The 22265-nt window shown below is 30.9% G+C and overlaps 2 protein-coding genes and 1 long non-coding RNA gene across 3 annotated transcripts; 2 read left to right on the top strand and 1 right to left on the bottom strand.

Annotated features, from left to right (window-relative positions):
* Positions 1-2008: 2008 nt before the first annotated feature.
* LOC126835744 (ninjurin-1-like) lies at positions 2009-4251 on the top strand. Its single transcript, XM_050568530.1, has 3 exons — positions 2009-2310; positions 2475-2663; positions 3947-4251. The coding sequence occupies exons 1-3, from the start codon at positions 2158-2160 to the stop codon at positions 4154-4156; spliced, it is 552 nt and encodes a 183-aa protein (XP_050424487.1). The 5' UTR covers positions 2009-2157; the 3' UTR covers positions 4157-4251.
* A 1088-nt stretch (positions 4252-5339) lies between these two features.
* On the top strand, positions 5340-22204 carry LOC126835743 (egalitarian protein homolog). Its single transcript, XM_050568529.1, has 7 exons — positions 5340-6846; positions 17263-17343; positions 18065-18309; positions 19735-19932; positions 20018-20107; positions 20178-20272; positions 20879-22204. The coding sequence occupies exons 1-7, from the start codon at positions 5629-5631 to the stop codon at positions 21133-21135; spliced, it is 2184 nt and encodes a 727-aa protein (XP_050424486.1). The 5' UTR covers positions 5340-5628; the 3' UTR covers positions 21136-22204.
* Positions 8119-9779, bottom strand: LOC126835745 (uncharacterized). Its single transcript, XR_007685246.1, has 2 exons — positions 9616-9779; positions 8119-8376 (listed from the first exon to the last, which is right to left on the bottom strand). It is a non-coding gene; the product is annotated as an uncharacterized LOC126835745 (long non-coding RNA).
* Positions 22205-22265: the final 61 nt, after the last annotated feature.

Here is a 22265-nt window from a genome sequence, read left to right as displayed (position 1 = left end):
GACTTTTCAATGGGCTTTTATGTCGACCAAGAGTATTTACACAGCTGATATTTTTAAAAATGTATTTCATATTTACATTATACTGACGCAAGTTCAGATAGACTATTTTTTTCTTAGTTTGGGGTCTTATTATCATTCATAAAACAAATATTTACTTTATAGATTTTAACCATATTATACTATTGTGGATGCTATTCTATCGATAAAAATCATAATAAAAGAAGTTTAAGTAAAACAATGTAATGCATTTTTTTTATCTATGGTTTATGTATCGTGAGATCTAGATTTTTTGTCCGTTGATATTTCAAATGTTTCTTATTTTGAAGACCAAAACTCATTTTTACTATCGAAATAATAATTATTTTTTTGTACCTATTATTTCTCTATTTTCTTTTATATTATTATCACAATTGTTAACATAAAATTCATCTAATATAATTGTAAAATCATGGTTCTACAATGCAATAGTTCTAACATTTAAGTGCACAAATGACAAAACAAAGTTCTTTCAAAACCAACCTATTTTCGAAAAAAACAATAATAGTTTTACAATAGTAGTTTTTGTAACCATATAAAGTTAAAACTTAAAAATATATGATACCTACAGTTGTTTGTCATTAATATATTTTATTTTGCAACAGATTTTTTTTTATAAGTAAATTATAAAACTATACAAATTGTTCAATAGATAATTATAATTTATAAATAATTAGCTGTTGTTTTCAACATTACTATATATGTATTATTACGTTAGTATTTCTTTTAATTATTATACACTATCTTTTAATCTATTTTGTCTATTCACTCCGTCAACTTAGCATTTTTATTCCTACTACTTCCATTTATTTTTTGTACCTTAATTGTTTTTAATGTACAACATTCATCTGTATACATTAACGTTGGTCTCACTATATTATAGTCTTAAAAAATATGTCCTTTTACCTACCTTAAAATACACATTATGTTTCAAATTTCACAACACATTATAACAATTGTATAGTTTCGCGATTCTCTTGTACCATCGTCGGTAACTAGTTCTTGAATCAGTAGATGATAAATAACACAAAATACAATTATTTGCACAACTCATATTAATCGTATCACAATAAATTAAACGGTGTTTAATATAATATGTAAAATAGAAAATTATTCAAAATGTAGTACGTTGTTTAATTATTGTAAAATATTAAACACCAAAATCATAAACACACTTTTTACGCGTCGCTTGGATACACATAACAAATGTTTATTAGCGAATAATAATAAAATACGGCAATATGATTTATTTAATTTTTATTGACATTACATTTTGTTATGAGCCAATGAAAAAAAAACTAGTTTGCACTAGAATCGATTACAGAATTAATTATTATACAGCGCACGACAAACGAAGAAAATAAATAATATCTATTTGTTATTATCGATAGTTTGTCTAAAATGTTTTAATGCTTTTATTGTAAAACATTTTGACTACTACTTAAAACTATTAGAGGTTACTCATCGTTACGGTAATTCATTTAAGACCATGTGCTGGAAAAAAATGCCTACCACTCGATTGGCCCTTTGTCTAGAGAACGCCTCAATTTGTTTGCAAAAATTCTACTTATAAGTCATGGCAAACCTTAATTAAAGCATTACACTGTGCCGACGTCTGTCACAATAAAAAAAGCTCGTTGTTGTTATTTGCACCTGGACTCTACGATCATTCTGTCAGAACCCGTCACAGTCATTAATTACACAAAACCAGCACGCTTAATAAAAAATCTCGGAAAGCAATTGCGTGCAATGCTCTTATGTGCTGTGCATTGTGTTTTGCTGCAAGTTCACGTGCTGCAGCTGTCTTCAAGGCGAATCGTGTATTATGTTACACAATAATTATGACGTTTACACGTGGCAAGTGGTTCGAACAACGTGGCTATCCCCTTTTGCGGAACGGCACAACAACTATCCGTCAAGTGCAATTTCATTGACGGTCGATGATAAACGCGGCAGTTTTAAACGGACCATTTTCAATAACGATCGGACTGCTGCGGTCGTAACTAGTGTCGGCGGAAAGTCTAAATTTGTTACCATCAACCCTGTTCGACAGTTATTCTTCCCGACCACTTGGGCCGAATCCAAGAAGCGATTTCGACAACTCCGACGGGGTCCAACACGATGAATGACAACTCCATTGAACCGAATGGTTCTGCACAGAGAAGCGCGCGAGATGCCAACGATTCTACCGTAAGGGTCTCGTACAATCCAGCTGGCGACGATCAGACCGCTGAGAACACCAACTTGATAATCGACCCTTCGACCACAAATGCGGTTAGTGAAATAATAACAATCGATTCCTTGCATCTCCTAAGCGTATCGTGACCTGATGAAATTTCAGTCAAACGGCCTATTGGAATAATATTGACTCCACCCACATACAGACATCCAATAGTTATACTCTAGGGTATTAACAGTCTTTGATATATTTTCGATAGATCCTCGACGATGACACTCCCAGAGCGTTCAATTTGTACAGAAACAAGAAACTGATATCCCACGGCATGATGGACGTGGCTCTGTTTTCAGCAAATGCCAACCAGCTGAGATACGTCTTGGAAACCGGCAACGGCGATGTGTTTTATGTTATCTGTGTAATCATGTTGCTGGTTAGCATCGTCTTGCAGGTAATTCGAAACGCACACACATTTTTTTGATGGCAGCCCCTTTTTCGGTCAAAACCGATTCCTTTTGCGGTCATTTCAATCTAAATGAGCACGAATCGCAAAAAATAAGTTATTTTAGCTTGGAAGTATGTTCATTTCTAAAAAAAAAAAAAATGATATAGGTTTCACGGTTTTACTGACATTATTAAATGAGTTATGAGAAATTGAAAAAAGCAGTCCGACCCACCAATGATGATGTCACGCGGCTATTCTAAACGTCTTAATATATTCTAAAATAGTAATTTTTTTTACATTAGATTATCACCAAATCGTTTTTAATAGTTCTGACTAGGAAAAACAATTATTATATAAATATGGGCCCGTTCATGCAAAACATATCAAGTTCAAAAACGTCGTTTCCGAGAATAGCCGTTTGAAAATTTCACAAAATTAAAAATTGTCCTAGATAGATTACATTTGTTTTTTCTTTGTCATAAGTTATCGTTTTCTTTATAAAAACTTGTATTTTATTGATTTTTGCAAATAACATAATATTTAGTATTTTTAATAGGTAAATAAAAGTGCAAAATGTATCAAATAGGGCTTGACGTTTTTGTTTCACAATACACAATTGATACTTATTTTATGCATAAACTACATTTTTTTTTTACAAACTCCTCACATACGCTACTGGTTATCTACTTACTTGCATTCATATTAATTGAATTTAAAAACATCTGTTACCTATACACATTTTATTTTATTTTTATCTAATTTTGATATAATACATTTTTATTTCTTTCAAAAACAACATAAGTCAAATATTTTGTGCAGTGATTTATTAAACTATATGGTCACATGTAGACTAGTTATAACCACAAGTCGTGAATACCATAGATCCTACATATGAACGCTTAAATAGGTGAAAATGCAAACTAAGTTAAATTTCTGAAGTAATTGAGTTTTTTGTGGTTCCTGTAAAATTAAAATTTAATGACATGTCGACTGATTTAATAGGATTCCGAGTGTTTACCAGTGTTTTCCATACATCAGACAATGTCTTCCGACTGACCATCGGTCATGACCTGTTTCTTAATTACTCAGTCCCCATTTTATGTTTCCTTCACTAGGAACCTAGTCCGGTCACGTTTACACCCTGTCCGTTGATTGTAGGTACAATACATCTGTTACTCGTCAGGTCTTCTTGCCAAAATGCGTTGTTCTCGTGTAGTTGAACAATACTTATGGGTAATCCTTTATTTATAAATTAATTTAAATGTATATATTTTTTTCTTTCATGTCAGATATTAGTGGGCATAACGCTTTTGTTGAGTGCCCGGTACAACGTGACTCACAGCGACCAACGAGCGATGGCGTTTAAGCTGGGAAACTATGTCATTGTTGGCATATTTCTAATAACTGTCGTCAACGTCTTCATCACGTCTTTTGGAGGACCAACGGTACAACCGCCAACAATAATGACCAATATAGTGACCGAACTACCGTCCATGTAAAAATTAAATGAAAACATTTACAATAAAGCGTTGAAAATAATCCGTTTCAACAAACCTGTTGTGTCGTATATTGTGTTTTTTATTCACTTAGAAAATCGCACGTGTATAATTTATAAATAATTTGTACTGTATTATGTAAATGATAATAATATGTTTTGTAAAATAATTGCTCAATAAATTGTATAAAACATACAAAAAATATCATATTCTATTTTAAATTATTATATCAATGCACGTTTGGTTAGGTCATGTGTAGGCAAACTCTTATACAGCCGAAAACATATGTAGCCTATTAGCGATTACTATAGGCAAAATATTGGATTTAATTTACAATAATTAAAAATACAAAAAGTGAACAGCGTATGACTATTATAGTTAACATATATATATATATATATATATATATATATTGCTACAGTAATCCAACCGATTATAGTAAAAATAAAAAAATATACAATAAACTAAGGAGAGCTTGCAAAACACCACCATGTGTGTTTATTTTGTTTAAATTCTTAGCTCAAGGTACCGAATTGATAAGTTTCACTTTTTTAAAATTAATTACTCGATTTGTCCGGGTTTGAGAAGTACGAGATATGATTTTATAACATATGTAATCATGGTTGTAGTTTTTGATAAAACTATTCCACGTGATAAACATAATATTAAATTTAAAAACCTATGAAACTCGAGAAATCTCTCATTTATAATACAAACGCTTGGATATTCGATACTTTGATGCAACAATGTCTTGTTACGTTTCGTTTAATTCGTTAGGTATTTGTTTACTTCATGCCAAAATGTACACAATACACCTGTTGTCGGATGAAATCATTTTTTGAATAACGCGCCATTTACTATTTGCCGATAACGCGAATACAGTATGTGCAACGTTGAAAAGTTGAGCAAATACAAAAATATTGTACACTATAGTTTTGCCAAAATTCATGCTAACGAAAATTTAAATTAAAACAAAAAACTGTATTCACGATTCGGGTTTTAACCAACAAATTAAATTTGGTAAATTAAATTAGTTTTTTTAATTTCTACGCTATACGAATTTTATCACGATCCCCACGCAGTGTTGCCAACACGAATAATTCAAGGCTAAATACCTTCGTCTACGATACCGACACGATAGTATTGCATTCTTGAGCTGCTGTTGTGTACATTAACCGAAGCCGTCAAACCTCAGTATTTTGGTACTCGTCCTGTTGATCGGTGCTTAGTTTAGGCGTTCGGTTAATTTTTTTTTTTTTACATATTTTTTATTTTATTTCTTAGACCGTTTTTAATCTTTTTTTTTCAAAAATGTATAAGCTCGTCGACACTGAGCTATACATAAACAATTTAATCATGTACCTATGAATGACTGTGAATTTTAACAAATAGGCATAATATAATATTATCATCGTGCATATCTCAAGTTCATATTATTATAAAACTTAAAATAATACACCTACCTACTCTTCGTAATGGATAGTTCTGAATACGAATCGGTGAGAAATCAAACCCTGCTGTTTTTCTTTGAAAAACTTTTGGACAAGGGTACTCCGAGATCGCTGCACGATCTTAGTTGCCAGTTCGGTTCCAAAGGCTTCACCAAAGAAATGCGACAAATCGCCGGAGGTTCGCAGTCGGGTTTGAAAAAATTCCTATCGCAACACCCGTCGTTGTTCACAGTGGACGGTGATCTAGTGGCTGCGTCTCAAATCGTTGCGCCCGTTCAGACCGACTCCAATTACAACCACAAGGCGGTCGATTACTTCAGAGATAAGTTATTAAAATACGGAGTTGGAACCGAAGTTCCTATTCGATGTCTTCTCGGCCATCGTTCTCAGGCTCCGCCAGAAATTCGACTCATATCCGGATTGCATATCAAAGAGTTTAGAGATTTTTTAATAAGATACCCAGATGTATTCACCGTCGGAGAAGATAGCGTCATACTCACTGAGTATGCTGGTCTAGAACGAAAAATGTATGACGACAGCGAAAAACTAGAAACGAAAATTGATCCGGAAGTCACCAAACGCCTTTTAACTTTTTGCGTACAGTGTTTGGAATGCAAAGGACCTATGCTTACCGATCAGTTGTTTCATAGTATCTCGTTGCGTTTCACAGAAAATACATGGTCGTCAATATTTAAAACGCCTACGGATCTATTCACATTCCTGAAAATGAACCCTGAACAGTTTAATACGCAATCAAATTTGATTACATTAGTGAAAAATAGTCCTAAGCCAGAACCAAAAATTACTCGAACTCCTATTGAAGTAGTTCCGTTGACGCCGCCCATGTCTCCACCGTTACCAAAACCAATAAAAAACCAATCGCTGAAACAGCGTATCAATAGTTTAGTTATGAAGACAATTGCCGAGAACACCGAACGCAATAATAGAACAACAAACGGCCATGACGACGGCGATGCTTGGAAAGGAAAAATGGCAAACAGCGTTAAAGCTATAGTGACAAGCACCAAGGAGTCGTTAAACATTGTCGATAAAATGTTAGCCCAAAAATCACCCGTCGGTGTAGATTTTGAAGGCGTGTGTGTTGGAGCCAACGGTCAACTTAGTTTGATGCAAATAGTCAACGAAGACGGAACGTGTTTTATATTTGATCTGATTGCTTGTCCACAATTGATTAAAAATGGAGGACTACAAACATTGCTCGAAAGCGAAGAAATTGTTAAAGTGAGTGGAAAATAATATATTGTACGCTTCTATTATGACTTTCTTAACTAGATATGTTAGGTTGTAATTAATATTGTGGAAACAATTTCTAATGAAATTTTATTTTGTACATTAATGTGACGATTGATTAGGTAAATTTATGTTATGTTCAGCAACCTTATGATAAAACCACAATTATTAATATCTTATGACAATTTAAGAAATTGTATTTAAATATTTGTTTTAATTTCGTTACTTTTTGCATAAAAGCGAATAACAAAAAAAAAAAAAGGCGCTCCTTTTTTAATTAACGCTTAATTAGTTTGAGTTGTAATATCTTTTATTCGGTTCATTGTCTTACGGCCTTGACTATTAATCTAATATTTTATTCTAGTTAATTTTATATGTGAGAATGCATGGAATCATTTGAAACATTTAGCACCAATGTTTTAAGTTGAATTTCTTTTACTTCTGTACATTTATCTGCTATTTTTATTATTTAACATTTAACGTATGCGGTAAATCTTTAAAACTTCTTTAATCTTTGCATAATTCTCTTCATTATCTGGAAACAGGGTACTATGTGCTACACCATTATTGTATGGGTACGTCACCAATGGTAGGCAAACCAAAATAAAGATACATAATTCGTGCACCTGCTGTCTATGTTGCAAACTAGGTAGTAGGTAGGCATATAATAAAAATATTAAATATATGAATCACATTATCTTGTCAAGATGAAGAGGGTTTGTTTCTGTTCAAAAATCTTCAACCGTTTTGTATGTAGCGTGACAATATAATATTCCAGAATAACAAAAGTTGTTTTGTCATAATGTAGGAACACCTAACCTACATTATTACAAAATCGTATGGGTATAGATTTAGGTAGGAGGAGTGTATCTATAGTTATCAATACTATTGTATTATTCTATACAATTCCATTTTTTTTCTATAGAATAACCTTAGACAGGTCAATTATTATTTTTTAAGTATAGACTTAACCTTAAATTCTTTTAAAATCATAACCAAAATGACCTCTGCAGTATATTTAAAAGAATATCAATTATAAAATTGAATATTATATTTGTAATTAAGTCATAATTTTTTTTTTAATCTAACGTTCATACTATTTTAAAGCCTTACCTACTATTGCCAATTTTCAAAATTACAATTTCCATAACTATTTCAACGCCTCTTAAAAATACTAAAATTTAGGTTTCTATAAACTAACTTTCTCGAAATAATGATTCAAATTTGGTAGTTATTTAAATAATAATTGTAATATAAACTCAATTAATAAATACAATTTTATTATTATTTTTATTTAAAAAAAATTTTGTTTTAAAATAATATTTCAAATACCATTAATTGTAATTGATCAAAGTTATATACTCTATTAGAGTTTGTACCGCCATCACTATATCTCTCCGTCGCTCTCAATCATGAACAATTTCCTTCCATTCTTCCACTCCTAAAGCTTTAAGATCTTCTACATCCGCCTTTTCCTTGGTCAGCCTCGAGGTCTCTTCTCTTCCGGTTTCCATAACAAATCTAAATTCGTATAGATAACAAATAAAAATAATAATTAAATGATTTTTAATTAAAACTAAATATTTAAATAAAAGTTCAAATAATAGAACTAATTAACTATCAATTTAAAATAACAGATAAAAAAAATGAAATAAAAATGTTTTAAATAAAATGTATTTTGAAATATTAAAAAAGTATAAAATAACAAATTATTTTAAAATAATGTTTAATTTGAAATACATTTTTATTTGTTGCTTCAAATAATATTTTATTTAAATACTTTTTCGTTTTAACTGTTTTAGATAGTCTGTTATTAAAAAGATTTATTTATTTCAATTAGAAAGTATTTTCATTTTTATTTAAATAAAAAATATTTTAAGTTTCTTTTAGTCAAATTTTGTTAAAATAAAAACAATTTTTATTTTATTACTTATTTTTTGAGTTTATAAATCTTGTTATTTTAAATAATTATTGAAATTTGAATATAAATTATACTAATGTTTGTATTCTAATCACTATATTTATTTAAATTCTTTCAAATACAAATTTATTTGAAGTTATTACTTGTATGAAATTGTTCAAATAAAATAAAATAAATTCTTTTAAGTTTTTTATTAACTAATTTTTTTATTTAAATTATACTCAGGTTCGGATTAGATTACATTTTTTTTTTTTTTTAATTGGCAGTTGTAGCAGACAATAAAATACTGATAATTGAAAGGTAGTCTTTTTTAACTTAACTTTTGCCGCAATTCTTAGAAAAATAAATTTGATAAATTAAAAAATATTGCAACAAATAAAAAATAATAATGGTATAGGTACCCTTTAATTAATTGGCTTTGTATAAATGCCATTTAGAACTATTTATGTAAAATAATAACTATATTTTGCCACTTCATAATTATCTGGTACCAAACGCCTCAAGGTGGACTTCTGTAACGAAGCTAAAAAAATAGGCTAAACGTGGTAAACATTAGAAATATGATGAATTTACAAATACATTTATACTGATTGCAATCCTAAATACAAATTTTCAAATCAACACTATTTTACAGCAAAATAATTGGTGATTAATGAAGGAACCACTTACACTTAAAAAGGTTAATAACCTACGTGATTATCTGTCAGTGAAAGTTGAGAGCTATTATTATAATAGGTACCATAATTTGTTAATTTTATCAATTTGTTAGAGACTGTTGACGTTAGATAATGATGATAAAGTTCTTATTTTTTTTTTTAATAAAGAATAAATGTACTTACAGTTCTAAACTTAAAGACTTGTATTTTGACACGGGGTAGAATTATGAGTAGAACAATTTTGTAGATTATCGAAATTCCATCTTTACGATTTATTTAATTAGATAAGTTATTAATGATCGACCAAATTTACCATTTTAACTTATAATAATTATTAAGTTACTAGTTTTTCTACAATTTACTTACAATAAATGATAACATTATTGTCTGTTATCAATAATGTAAACTGGAGGGAAAATACTATTTTATCAGTTATCACACTTCTATTCGACTTTTTAAATTTATTTTAAACGAAATAAACACAAAAATCAAAATATGTATTATATGGATACTATTCTCTAGTTTCTCGTCCTTATGATAATATAACAAAAGTAATTTAGTAAAAATTTGTATGAATTAGGTACTTAAACCATTTAAGTGTTAAACACATGGTATTTATATAACTGTTTCTGAACTCAATGTAGTATATTATACATATCTAATTGTGGCGAAATCTAAACATGCCCGTTTAATTGGACACTAGTAAAATGTTTAAAAGAAAATAATTGTTATATTTGTCTAACCTACTTGTTGTACAATCTGCTAGATAACAATGCGTTTAGTGAGATTAAAGATATTGAGTTTTACATAAACACACTTTACATGCACTCTTTATCACAGTATATTATGTTATTAATTAAGTACCTACCTACCTGAAATTTATACATAATTAGAAAATCGTTTATTCAATATTGTAATACTATTTCAACGACAACAACCGATATAGTTGTTATGGTTAATCGCTGATAATGATTGGGCATTATTCGAATAAATAAAAACCATTCTAATTTATTTAATGACTTATTATTTGCTTATTTTTATGACAAAATTAATTGTTATTAGTTATTTGTTTATAATTAATTATTACTCGTTAATAGAATTTATTTATTATTAACGACACAACGATAATTTAGAAATATTTGTAAATATAGTAATAGGCACCTTACGATCTGTTAGATAAATACTACGATTTTAATTTAATTTAAACTTACACTAACTCGTGGAAACATTTGTTTTGACTTATTTACAAAAGTATGTCCAAATATTATAATGTTATTCTATCGCGTGGTAAATAAAAATCGTGTTTGTAAAAAAAAAATCAACAACATATATAACAGTTGGCCAAATGTACTAAAAGCGCATAAGTTACGTGCATTGTGTTCACTGATGTTTAGACAGTTTATATCCAAACCTACAATAAACCCCACCCAACAGATAATAAAAGTTGCATGACGTTCTTATTTTTTATTGTTTTCAAGGAACTATTATTGTCTGGCATACGAATGATTGGAAGTGGCATTCGGGTTCAGTTTACTTGGAAAGCACTAAAAAAAATATTTACTTTTAATAATGACGTATTTGCGTTTTATATTTGTCATCTTGGTAATGTAATTTGGAAATATTACTTTCTTTTTAAAATTGTATACCTCGTTTCTCCGCACATTTACGATTTTAGTGCAGGCTTGTCAATATGTTAAGTATGTACATTTACATAATATAGGTAATGTAGGTATTCAAAGGAACAAATTATTTTAAAACAATAGATGAGCATCAAGAATGTTTTGTTCAGTGGCCAAACTTAACTTCGTGAAAGCCAGAAATCAGAGTTGGTCAAAATATAATTAAATAACGAATAAAAACAAAATGGATATTTTATTCGAACATTATAAAATATAATATTATTATTATATCAATTGAGTTCTATTGTGGACAACCTGATATTCGCTTACTATTAATTTTACCTTACTTATCAATTTTTTACCTTACTATTAAAGAAATCTATTTTTTCTTGAAAAAATACTGCGTTAAGAATTTTACTTTTACTATTAAAAGTTAGGGGGGGGGCACGTTTCAACGGGACCGGGTACTGGTTTTTTTTATTATTCTACTTAAACGACCCAATTCTGACAACTAGGAAGTATTTTGTATTTTCAATAATTTTATTAGATTACAAGTATAAGATATTATTTTTGTTTGTGAAAAAAAGAAAAATCACTATCCCCAAAAGTATACAAAATAACGCAATTCTTCTTTTTTATATTCCAAGTCCACGACCTAAAGATTTAATAATGCTGCGTGTCATTGCGTTAGCAAGTATTGGTTTTGCTTTAAACTAATCGTTTAATAAACTATATAGGATACTTATTATGTGAATAACAGCCGTTGCACACAAATCATATTATTTCCCTACATTTTTTTTCGATTATAAACCGTTCGAATTTGATATGTTGTTCGTTGACGTTTCAAACGGTTTAGGCAGAGCTGCTATTATAAGATATAGCGTAACTGCTTCTATTTGGATTGGCATTTCATGTGTTTTAATGTACAATTGTCAGAAAGCCATCAAATCAAATCATGCAATCGTACAAATACCTTTATCCTTTACGAGGATATTATTAATCAAGTGTATAGAATGTACAGCTGATATTTTTTTTTATAAATTAGAAAAAAAGCTGTACTGTTTCAATAAATACGTATGATGCATATAAAATAACAAAAACTATAAGTGGCATGCGTTTCATAACTTTCAATTACATTTATATAATATACGCAACGGTATTAATTATTATATCACCTATGACTTATAACCACTGAACTCAATATATGGCACGCGTATTAAAATTGAAAGGATTTTTTAAATCGCATCCAAAAACAACTTGCAAAACAAAAATCGAAATTTTCTTGTTAAAAAAAATACTAGGAATTCTACAACAATTTCTGAGGCCGTTGGGAGGCAGTTTAAAAAATGTCTAGCCAAAAATATACCTAGTTATATTTTTGTGCTGCTCCCAGTGAAATTATTCCGAGGCTTGACCAAGTATCGTAGAGCAAGGTCGGTTTAGATTTATTTTTTAATTAGTCGATATGTCCCGTTTGGCATCTCGCAGCCAAATAGATATTTTAATAATATACTGTATATACTGTTATGTTATGTATTTCCCACGTGGTCATTCCATATTGGACTGTACACGAAATTAACGATTACTTTCACGATTTCATCCTATCCGATGTGTACCTCCGGTCGTACAGTGCTTTATTCGGTTACTTGAGCCCAGTAGGTAGATAGCTTAGAAGGATATATGTTTTTGGATGAGAGGGGGTCTATGTGGAATGAGTTGTGAAGTGTGTGTGTGTGTGTGTGTGAGGAAATTACGAAAGAACTGTTAAACGCTCGAAGTATAAATGGGTGTGTGTATGGTCGGTGTGCGAGGAAGTCGTCCGGTTAAACGGCTGTAGCTTGTATAAATCTACGTACATATATAATAATGATGATATTATTATCATTATTATTATTATACTTGGTAGTCTCTCATATGGGTGGCAAAACTGTGACGGTTCGTCGTCCGAGGTCATTGACGACCGACTGACTAAAACGGCATTCTTGGCGCATCCACTGCGGCATAACATAACGATGATAATAATAATAAAAAAAAATAATTATGGCCAAATGAAAACAATCGACTTGTTGATTGCGAAAACGTCAAGCGACCGTCTTTGGAGTGGGACTTAATCGACCTACCTATCCTGTAATAAAATGCATTGTGTGTGCAGTACCGGAGAGTGCATATCTAATTCAAACAGGAAACGGCCTACACCCTTTGAACAAACCGTCGTAAATACACAATGTAATAACCTTGCGGTACGTTTAGTAGCGCGACGATAGGTAAGAGTAGAAAAAAGAAAAAAGATAAGAGACCTAATAAATTCCATAGGCGTAATTAGGGGGTCTTAGTATCCCCCACCCCACCCTTCCAGTCATGATTTAGACAGGGATTGGAAACGTTATCCAGCCAAAATGTGCACTAATTTGTAAAACTACAACAAACTTTGATTAAAATTATTGACAGTATGATGATCAGATTTTAAACTTGTTAAAAAAGAAATGTTAATAAATTTAAAGTTAAGTTTTGTCTTACGGAACGACATAAACGAAATCGTTCCAACTATAAAATGGTTTTTATTAATTTTTTTTTTTTACAAGTTTAAAATCAGTTAAGCTATCCGACTGACAATAATTTTAATAAACTTTTGTTGTGGTTATAACTCATAGTGTAAAGTTTGGCTTGAACGTTTTCAATTCCTAATTTTAGATCCCCAATAGCTACATTCGAAATACTATCTATAAATTATCTTCTCTTCTATACATTTTAAAGTTAAATTATTAAACAAAACATTCAAATTTCAAAATATTTAAATATTTAATTATTTTGATTAAAATCAATTTTTTTTCGTCACTTTTAAATTTTAATCACTATCATCAATACAACAATTTGCCTCAAAATAATAATTTATATCTGTTTAAAATCGAATTGATTTTTAAGTCGTTTAATTAACTTGGATGAATACATTTGACATGATACATACATATTTATATATGAATAAATGAACATTATGGTCATAAATTTGAAAAATTGCGCCAACAGCAATTGAAAATATGATGAGAAAATAATTTAAGATCTGGGCACTTCAAATGAAGGAAAGAAAATTAGAAAATAAAATGATTAAGAGATATTTTGATGTAGAGAGATTTAAAGGTACAATTAAGGAGAAGTGTGTGATTGTCATTAAATAAAGCCTAGTAAAGACACGAGTGGAGTGTGAAATGTGTGGAGTGGATAAAGAAATGATGAAATAAAGATAAGAACACCACATGTGTATTTAAAGAATATGTAATACAATAACGCATAAAACCATGTACTTCATAATAAAAGTAATATTATAAATTGAATTATAATATTATGTATTCTCGATTAAGTAGTCTAATGTAAAAAATAAAACTGCACGTATCTGCTTGGTTATATTTTTATTTTTTATTTAGTAGAAAACATTTTTGGTTTGACGGTTCGGTAATAGAACGTTTGACCTGGCAAATCATTTCACATTATTCCTGATGTCGTGCATTTCTCATTAGTTTGTATATTATTATGTTTTGTATCGTTGATGATTGCCCACGGATTATCAGTGTTAAGCGTGTTAGCAAGATGCGTAGATTTCACTTAGGTTTTACCAAAATATATGGTCAATACGAACCAACTGTTTTATAAAGACAACTAGATTTTGTATTAATTCAGATTTTAAAAGCGTATAGTAACGAACAACGAGTTGTGTGTCTTTTATTTCACCCTTCTCGCAACACGTTCAGTTAAATATAAACTCGCCCATTTAAATATCCTCGACGGACTTACTTTGATTGGACAGACACGGATCGCATATGGTACCCATGGCGTTGCTTATTTAAAGAACGCATAAACTTACACAATAATAATGGTCTCCTCAGGAAGTTGAATGTTTAGTACATCTCATAAACAATGCGTTTTAGTTCTAGGAAGAAAACTGTCTTAAAAATAGTAAAAACCGATGGGAGGGAAATATATCAGTTGTTTTTCAGCATCGAAACTTACTCTCCATATTTTATTATTGAATCAAAAGCTAATTAATGAACTATAATCAGAGTTGAGCAAAATTCAATTAAATAACAACTAAAATAAATCGAAACACGTATAAAAAGATAATATTTTATTAGAACAACATTATTTGAATGAAAGGTTTTCTAAAGGTCTATTCAAATTATATGTATGTATTAGTTTCTAAGTCGAATAATTCTAAACTCTGATATTTTTATCAGTCAAGTTTTATCAGACAGAATGAGTTCGTAAAAAAACCGATGTAGAAATGAATAAACCAGTTTTTTAAAACGACGGCGGAATTTACTCAAAATAAAATGCTAAAGTATGTTCAGCGTGTCATTGCCATTTACTTAGGCGATAAAAAGAACATGTTAATAAAAAAAAACACTGTTATCTTGGATTCAATACTAATAGGGCAGACCTAAAATAATTTTGCTATCAGACTGCATTAGGTTGTTTTCAGTGTACGTATAGCATAAAATAGTTAACGCAATAATATATTATAATATTATACCTGTGCTGTTAAAAAAAACAACCGCTAATTTGAATTTATAAGTATTTCCTGATGGTGACGTTGTTTGTGGTGTTATACTTGTTCACCAAATGGCAAATATTAGCATTTAGCAGGGTAAAAATTCTTGGATCAATAAAATATGTAACAAGGTCGGTTTTCGGGAAAATAGTATATAGTAATAGTAATAAATTAAATTTAAACTATAAATCAGCTGTGTCAATACACGTCACATAAAATTATGACCTCGCATGTACGACATTTGTAGCGACTTTTGAGTGATTTCAAAGCCATTGTCATATGCCAAACAAAAAAACAATTACATTAATATTAAAAAAAAATTGTATCTATAAATTAATTTGAAATTGTTTTTTGTTGTTTAAACGAAACAACTATGAAAATCTCTTTATTTACCCATTTTAAATTAAGGGCTTTGGCACTTGACCTACCTACCGTGTAGTTAAAAAAAACAGATCTTAGAAAAACAAAAATGTTGGACTGTTTAGCGAAATCGTTTTGTAAGTACTAAATTAGAATTTTGTTAGCTGAAAGCTTCCACTATTTCGGTCTTGGTCTCGTTGCGTTTTAGAGTGTGCTTGTGTTAAACACCGTTTACTCTCAATAAAAATATAACACGGTTAATGTGACTTTTGCCAATACCGCGTGGACGTCAGTGCTAATAATTATGAGTGTAGGTTTGTGTTATTATAAATGACTCACATAGTTATAACTTTTTGGCGATTTAAATTCAATTTTTTTCGTGGCCACATTAACGGTTTAATAACATTACCCACACGGTTTATCCGCCCATTTTCTTTAAAATTTTTGTTAGTTGAGGCAGTCGTTTGAGAGAATTTAAAAGGCACCAAACATTAATCTCGTCGAAGGCGTTTCCTTATGGAGTATAAATAAGGACTCTAATAATAATCATTTATTTAGCGTTGTAAACACGAGTTGGGAGGGCAAACGAAAAATGTGATGTATGTCGGTGTTTAATTTAGTTGTAATTAATTGGAAAATATATAGTGTTAATGTACGCCGACTGAGTGTCTGCGAACACGAGTTCATGTTATAAATGGTGGAATACTAAAAAAAACCTGCGTGTGTTGTATAGTTCTTTTGGATTTCTTCCAATCGTGTAAAGCATGTTTTTTTTTTACCATTGTAGTGTTCACCGATATTTGACTAATGACGACTAGAATAAACCATTTCGAATTGTCGCCTAGTCTGTGGGACGTATTCCCTTTAAGTAAAAAAAAATACTTTAGATTGTGAAATATATAACACACACATGACACATTCTCTTTGCTTTTAACGTTTCAAAAAAAAAAAAAACTGTAAAATAATATATATATAATATTGTGCACTTTAAATGAGTAAACACGGGTAATTGTATCTTGCAAATTTGATGTTAATATTTGAATCGAACCAGAAACCAAAACATATGTGTGACTCGCTTTTTTTCTCTGTGTGTTTATCTGTTAAAATACAATTTAAAAAACGAGGTAGTTTTTAAGGACTTAATAGTCGATTATAACGAAAATCTATGCTAATGCGTTTCAGCTAAAAATCCAAAAATATTTTGACAACATTTTTACCTGTGAGATTCTAGCTACGAAGCGTACAAGTGTTTTTCTAGTAAATTAGTAAATAATTATACTTATCTATTTTCTTTTCTTTTTTTTTTTACAGGTGATCAACGATTGTCGAAACGAAAGCTTGAACCTGTACAACCAGTTTGGAATCGCCATGAAAAACGTGTTCGACACACAGGTGAGTTTATATAGTGTGCTCTACACTATATTAAGAGTGTGTGTTTTTTAATTTGTTCCAACAACATTAATTCCAGTAAAACCGTGTACTATTTAAGTAGCCTAGTATTTATGGATATTGGCGCAAATAGAGGGCGGGGTGGTAGTAATAAAGTAAAATTCTTCTAAATTTCTCTAGACTCTCCAAAAATGTCAGCAACCAATCGGGCTTAGCTCCCAATCAACTATTTGATTTTTTTACCAAAATTTTAACAGTCTTTTGAAAAAGTCTGAATTTCCCTCGCTTAATTTGTGCGTTGACTCTTTGTATGTGATTTTGAATATTTTTACTAAGCGACAATATATATTACATTTTCTGTAGTTGAAGTCGTCGCACAAGTGTTAACATCATAGTAGTTGCTAGTTTTGCACTCCGGTTAGCAATACATCAATAGTTATTGCAGTAAATAGTAAGTGTTCTTGAACGCAATTCGGCTTAGATAGTACAACAATGTTTTAACGCCCAACTATTTTTCTAATTGTTTTTTAATGTAGCGCTGACCTTATTTACCTTGAGATTTTTTTCAGGTTTAAAACCATACTTTTCCTGGTCATTTATTTTGTGTGTACAATTTATTTTTCACGGTTAATTACCGACCGAGACCTTTTGGTATTTGGAGCGTACCTACCTACCTACCTACCTACCTACCTGTTAATGTAATATTTTCCTTTTTAACCCCCAGGCCGCCATCGCCGTGATCCAATACCAAGAAACCGGTCAACCCGTGTACAAAGCCAAAAACTGCAGCCTGAACACCATGTGCGAAAAATACGGTTTACCCGAAAACCCGACCAAAGATCAACTTAGAGCCCTCAACAAGAAAGACCAAAGGTATTGGCTCCGAAGGCCTTTGTCCAGGGACATGTTGGCTTATGCCGCCAGCGACGTGCTCGCCCTAATGCCTCATTTGTACAAAAAAATGTCTGCGTGAGTATTCTTTAAAATTAATGTTTTTTTAATCATTCAATTAAAAATCCGGGGATCTTTATTTAAAAAAAAATCATAAGTTCCATCTTTTCCTTAAAGGAAAAACATTGCCAGTCGCATTTGACTCTATACAATACTGGGCTATCCGTTAAACGCAGGACACCCGATTCCTCTTAAAAAATTTGAAAGTTTGTAGTTATTCTTTTTCAAAAAATGTTTGTTTATTGTATTTTACAATACTGTGAAATTGAAATAAAGTTTTACAAAGTATATACAAACAAAGTGTTACACTCCACTCTCCAGTAGTCTTCGCCTGACAACTGTTTTGTGTTTCTATCAAATACCTACTAGATAACTTATCTGGTTGTTGAACTTAAATTAAAATAAAATAAAACGAACAAAATTAAATTCTAAAATATAATAAAAACTCAACGACAATATTATTTTACTCTATAAAGGCTGGGATTTGTTTGGTGTGTGCAAACACCCCATTGATTACGCCAATGGGCTTAGCCGTCATATATATATTATATAATACAACTGTATATTGTCTGGTCTGGTGAGCAGAAAAACATAGTATTTTGTAATTCAATAATGGCGATACCTGGTGTGTTGATAGCACGAGGAATTTATATGGTTTCGTGCATACATTAAGTACACGGATAGGTTTATTAACCTTATCGTCTGAGTTGTATAATAATATATAATTAATATTATACTATCAGCTCTCAATGCACCGAATACCCGATGATATTGTTGAAGAATTTCATAATGTAAATTACAGACAAACATTTTCAACAGATCGGTATGGTATTGTGTTGTAGCTAAGTGAAATTGTCAATACTTTGTTAACAGCTCCAGTTTCAATAAGTGTTAGTTAACAATTATCATTCATTAGCTATCCGTAACAATTACCGCCATAGAAATGTTTTTAATTTCTATAATCTGTTATAGAAAATATCATTTTCAGCGTGGATCGTCCCTTCTGGTAGTTGGGTCAAGTGTTGGTTTAAGTTAGGACAAGTTCTTTTTAATAATAGAGAAATCATCAATTATAAAATGTATTTAAGGGTTTAAATTGGTTTGAAAATTCATAACGTACTTGAATTAAGCCATCAATTGTAGTGTATAGAGATAAATTTCGACAGTCGTTATTGTGTATCATTTTAATTTAGTGTTTTTTTTTTCATTCTAACTGGCATACACATTGTAGATTGTCAAGTAGTTAAAAAAAACTATTTTTAATATATTATTTTTATAGTAGCTATACTAATATTATTTCTCTAGTCGAGCTCTGTTATCAAATAATATAAAATAGTACGGATGAAACAAACTACTATACCGTCGGAGATGGCTTTTGATAAAAAAAAAAAATATAACATTAAATAATATTTTTTTATTATTACTGTCATTATTCTTTTGTAGTCAAATTCATCCGTCCAATTCAAAATTACTCGAAGAACTGTGCGAAGAGCAAGTGTACTTGCTTATTGTGCCAGACAACGTGCAGAAACGCAAACATCAGCGAAAAATCGACAACGAGCTACACGTCTTGAAGGAGAAACTGTCTGCCGATAACGGGAAAAATGTCGTTCTCAGCAACAGAGAACTGAGATTACTTAGGTTGGTATATTATTTGATAAATGTGCATTTCAAGAATCAAATTTCAAAATAGTTTTCTTATTTTATTTATTTTTTGTTACAATAGGCATTTGGAATTGACTGACGAGGACAAAGAGAAACTGAAAGGGTCGTTGAAGGTCGCCAAAAAACTGGAAAAAATGGAAGGGAAAAATATGTATGTATCGATATTTTAAATTGTCTACGAAAAACCATGGAGTTTAATTTTTAAATTAATTATGCTTTAGAAAAACCAACGGCGAAGAATGCGATTCAAACGAATTTCTCAGCTTGGACAGTAACATAAGCGGTAAATCCACGTCGTCGGACAATTCTGCTTCAGGTCAGTAAATGGGGTTTTTTTTTAAACCGTAATACATATAAATGTTGTAGGATTTTTATCTCTACACTTTGCAACAAACATTTTGATTACAATTATATTTTCATAAAATGTATATTTCTTACCTAAACAGTTTTAAAAAAAAAACTATTTTTGATGGATATGGTGTCATATGTTGTCCGTCAAATTGTCTATTGTTTATTACTATCTTATTTAAATTGTGTTCGACTGTCCAGAAGTGACTAACCAGCATGTGTTTTACATAAATATGTATAAGCGAAACGCACCTTTTAAAAAATATTTAGAAATACAATTTTTTCCGCTATTTTGGGTCTAAAACCATAAAGTCCATAATATACCGAGTTCGGTGGTGTCCAATTACTACAACTTCACACTTTACATTACTGTACTTCTATACTACTTGCTACTTTCTTACTGTGCGCTGGTTTGGCCACAGATTCGCATCGAAGCGGCGTTTATTCAAAAGTGATTTTGATCACTCTCGGTTGTAATAATTCACGTAGACCCGTGGTAAACTCCCCGACCCCCCCCAACTGTACCGAGTTTTTGTTATAATTATTGCTGTAATTTTTTCTGTCGTTTCAACAGGCGAATTCCAGTCTTTGGCATCCGAACAACCGAGCCTGACGGAATCCATGCAGATGATGGACGACGTGTTGTCGGACAAGTTGATGGATCGTTTGGAGAAAATCGAACGGTTAGAATCGCTGTTGACAATGGCGATGGACGCGGAACCGGACGACCAAACCTCGAGCCCGGACGCTTCGCCGACGGGCTGCCAGTGTTCGTGCCATCTGTTCGCCAACGACACCGTCGAAACGTCCACTCAAACCGATCCGCTGTAGTGCCGTTTGCCCGGCAAACGTTTGTCTTGCAACACACGAGGAACCGCCGAAGAGAGACGGTCGTCGAGGGATCTATCCCCCGGGGATCGACGATCGAGACGGTGCCGACTTGGCCGTGGCTTTCGACGGGAATGCCGTGTTTCCACATAGACACGGTGAGGCGCCTGTATACGAGTAGTGTATATAATATATTTTGGGGGAAAACCCCCCCCCCCAAAAAACAATATGTCTATATCTATAAAAATGAATTGATTAACAGGGTCGAGTACACGATATCCGTCCGTAAAAATTATTATTTTTATCATTATTATTATTATTATACCTGCTATATAGTGTGAATATATATAGCGGCGATTATATAAAATATAATAAGCGGAAATTAACGGCAATAATACAATTATTTTTTTTTTTAAACCGCAACGCGTATTAGACTGAGAAAATCAATAAAAAAGATGATAATAATTATATTATTATTTAGGTGTCATGTACAATACCTAAATAATTAGCATCACGTGCCTTATTTTTAGACTAATTATTAGTGTAACTATTATTATTATTATAATTAGAGATAGGTTTTCAAAACCCTAGTGAATTTGTTTGCTCAAACAGTATTAACTGAAAAAACATATTATTTTACACGACATTCATCGTGTGTTGTTATATTATTGAAACTTAATAATATAATATGTTTTTCTCGTTGTAGTTGTATTATCGTATGTATACCGACAATCCGCCCATAGCTAGTGTGTATTATTTTCTGCTAGTCGTGTAACACTATATGCGTTTTGTATATTATAATAATTATTATGTATTTTATTTGTCTTCCCTCGTATGGTGTCACGTTGTATTTTTTTTCATCTTTGCGGCGGACTGTTATAGCAATCAATAGTATTATAAACACAAAAATAATATAGTATTTTTTTATATATAACATTATTACACCAACGTTAACGTTTTGTATTGTAAATTATATTGTACATTTTTTCGGTATAAACGCAAAAAAAAACCGTCATATTATTATCGTAACTTGTGATTTATTTTAACAGATATAATTGTTACATGCTATTATTGTGTTGTTTATTTTACTAACTCGAGTTATGCGAAAATATCATTATCGTTATTTATTGTAA

Source organism: Adelges cooleyi, unplaced genomic scaffold (genome assembly GCF_023614345.1).
Source record: "Adelges cooleyi isolate 19-005CV unplaced genomic scaffold, UGA_ACOO_1.1 ACOO_flye_CR_arks_rails_tigmint_CR_PRNA_23, whole genome shotgun sequence".
Lineage (NCBI taxonomy): Eukaryota > Metazoa > Arthropoda > Insecta > Hemiptera > Adelgidae > Adelges > Adelges cooleyi.
This window is presented reverse-complemented; position numbering and strand designations above follow the sequence as displayed.

Bases quoted from the DNA above. Each gene is read 5' to 3' on its own strand.
- LOC126835744 (XM_050568530.1), top strand. From the start codon at position 2,158: ATGAATGACAACTCCATTGAACCGAATGGTTCTGCACAGAGAAGCGCG. The intron at 2,311-2,474 runs GTTAGTGAAATA...TATTTTCGATAG, and splicing joins ACCCTTCGACCACAAATGCG to ATCCTCGACGATGACACTCC. The intron at 2,664-3,946 runs GTAATTCGAAAC...CTTTCATGTCAG, and splicing joins TGGTTAGCATCGTCTTGCAG to ATATTAGTGGGCATAACGCT.
- LOC126835743 (XM_050568529.1), top strand. From the start codon at position 5,629: ATGGATAGTTCTGAATACGAATCGGTGAGAAATCAAACCCTGCTGTTT. The intron at 19,933-20,017 runs GTTGGTATATTA...TTGTTACAATAG, and splicing joins AGAGAACTGAGATTACTTAG to GCATTTGGAATTGACTGACG. The intron at 20,273-20,878 runs GTCAGTAAATGG...TCGTTTCAACAG, and splicing joins GTCGGACAATTCTGCTTCAG to GCGAATTCCAGTCTTTGGCA.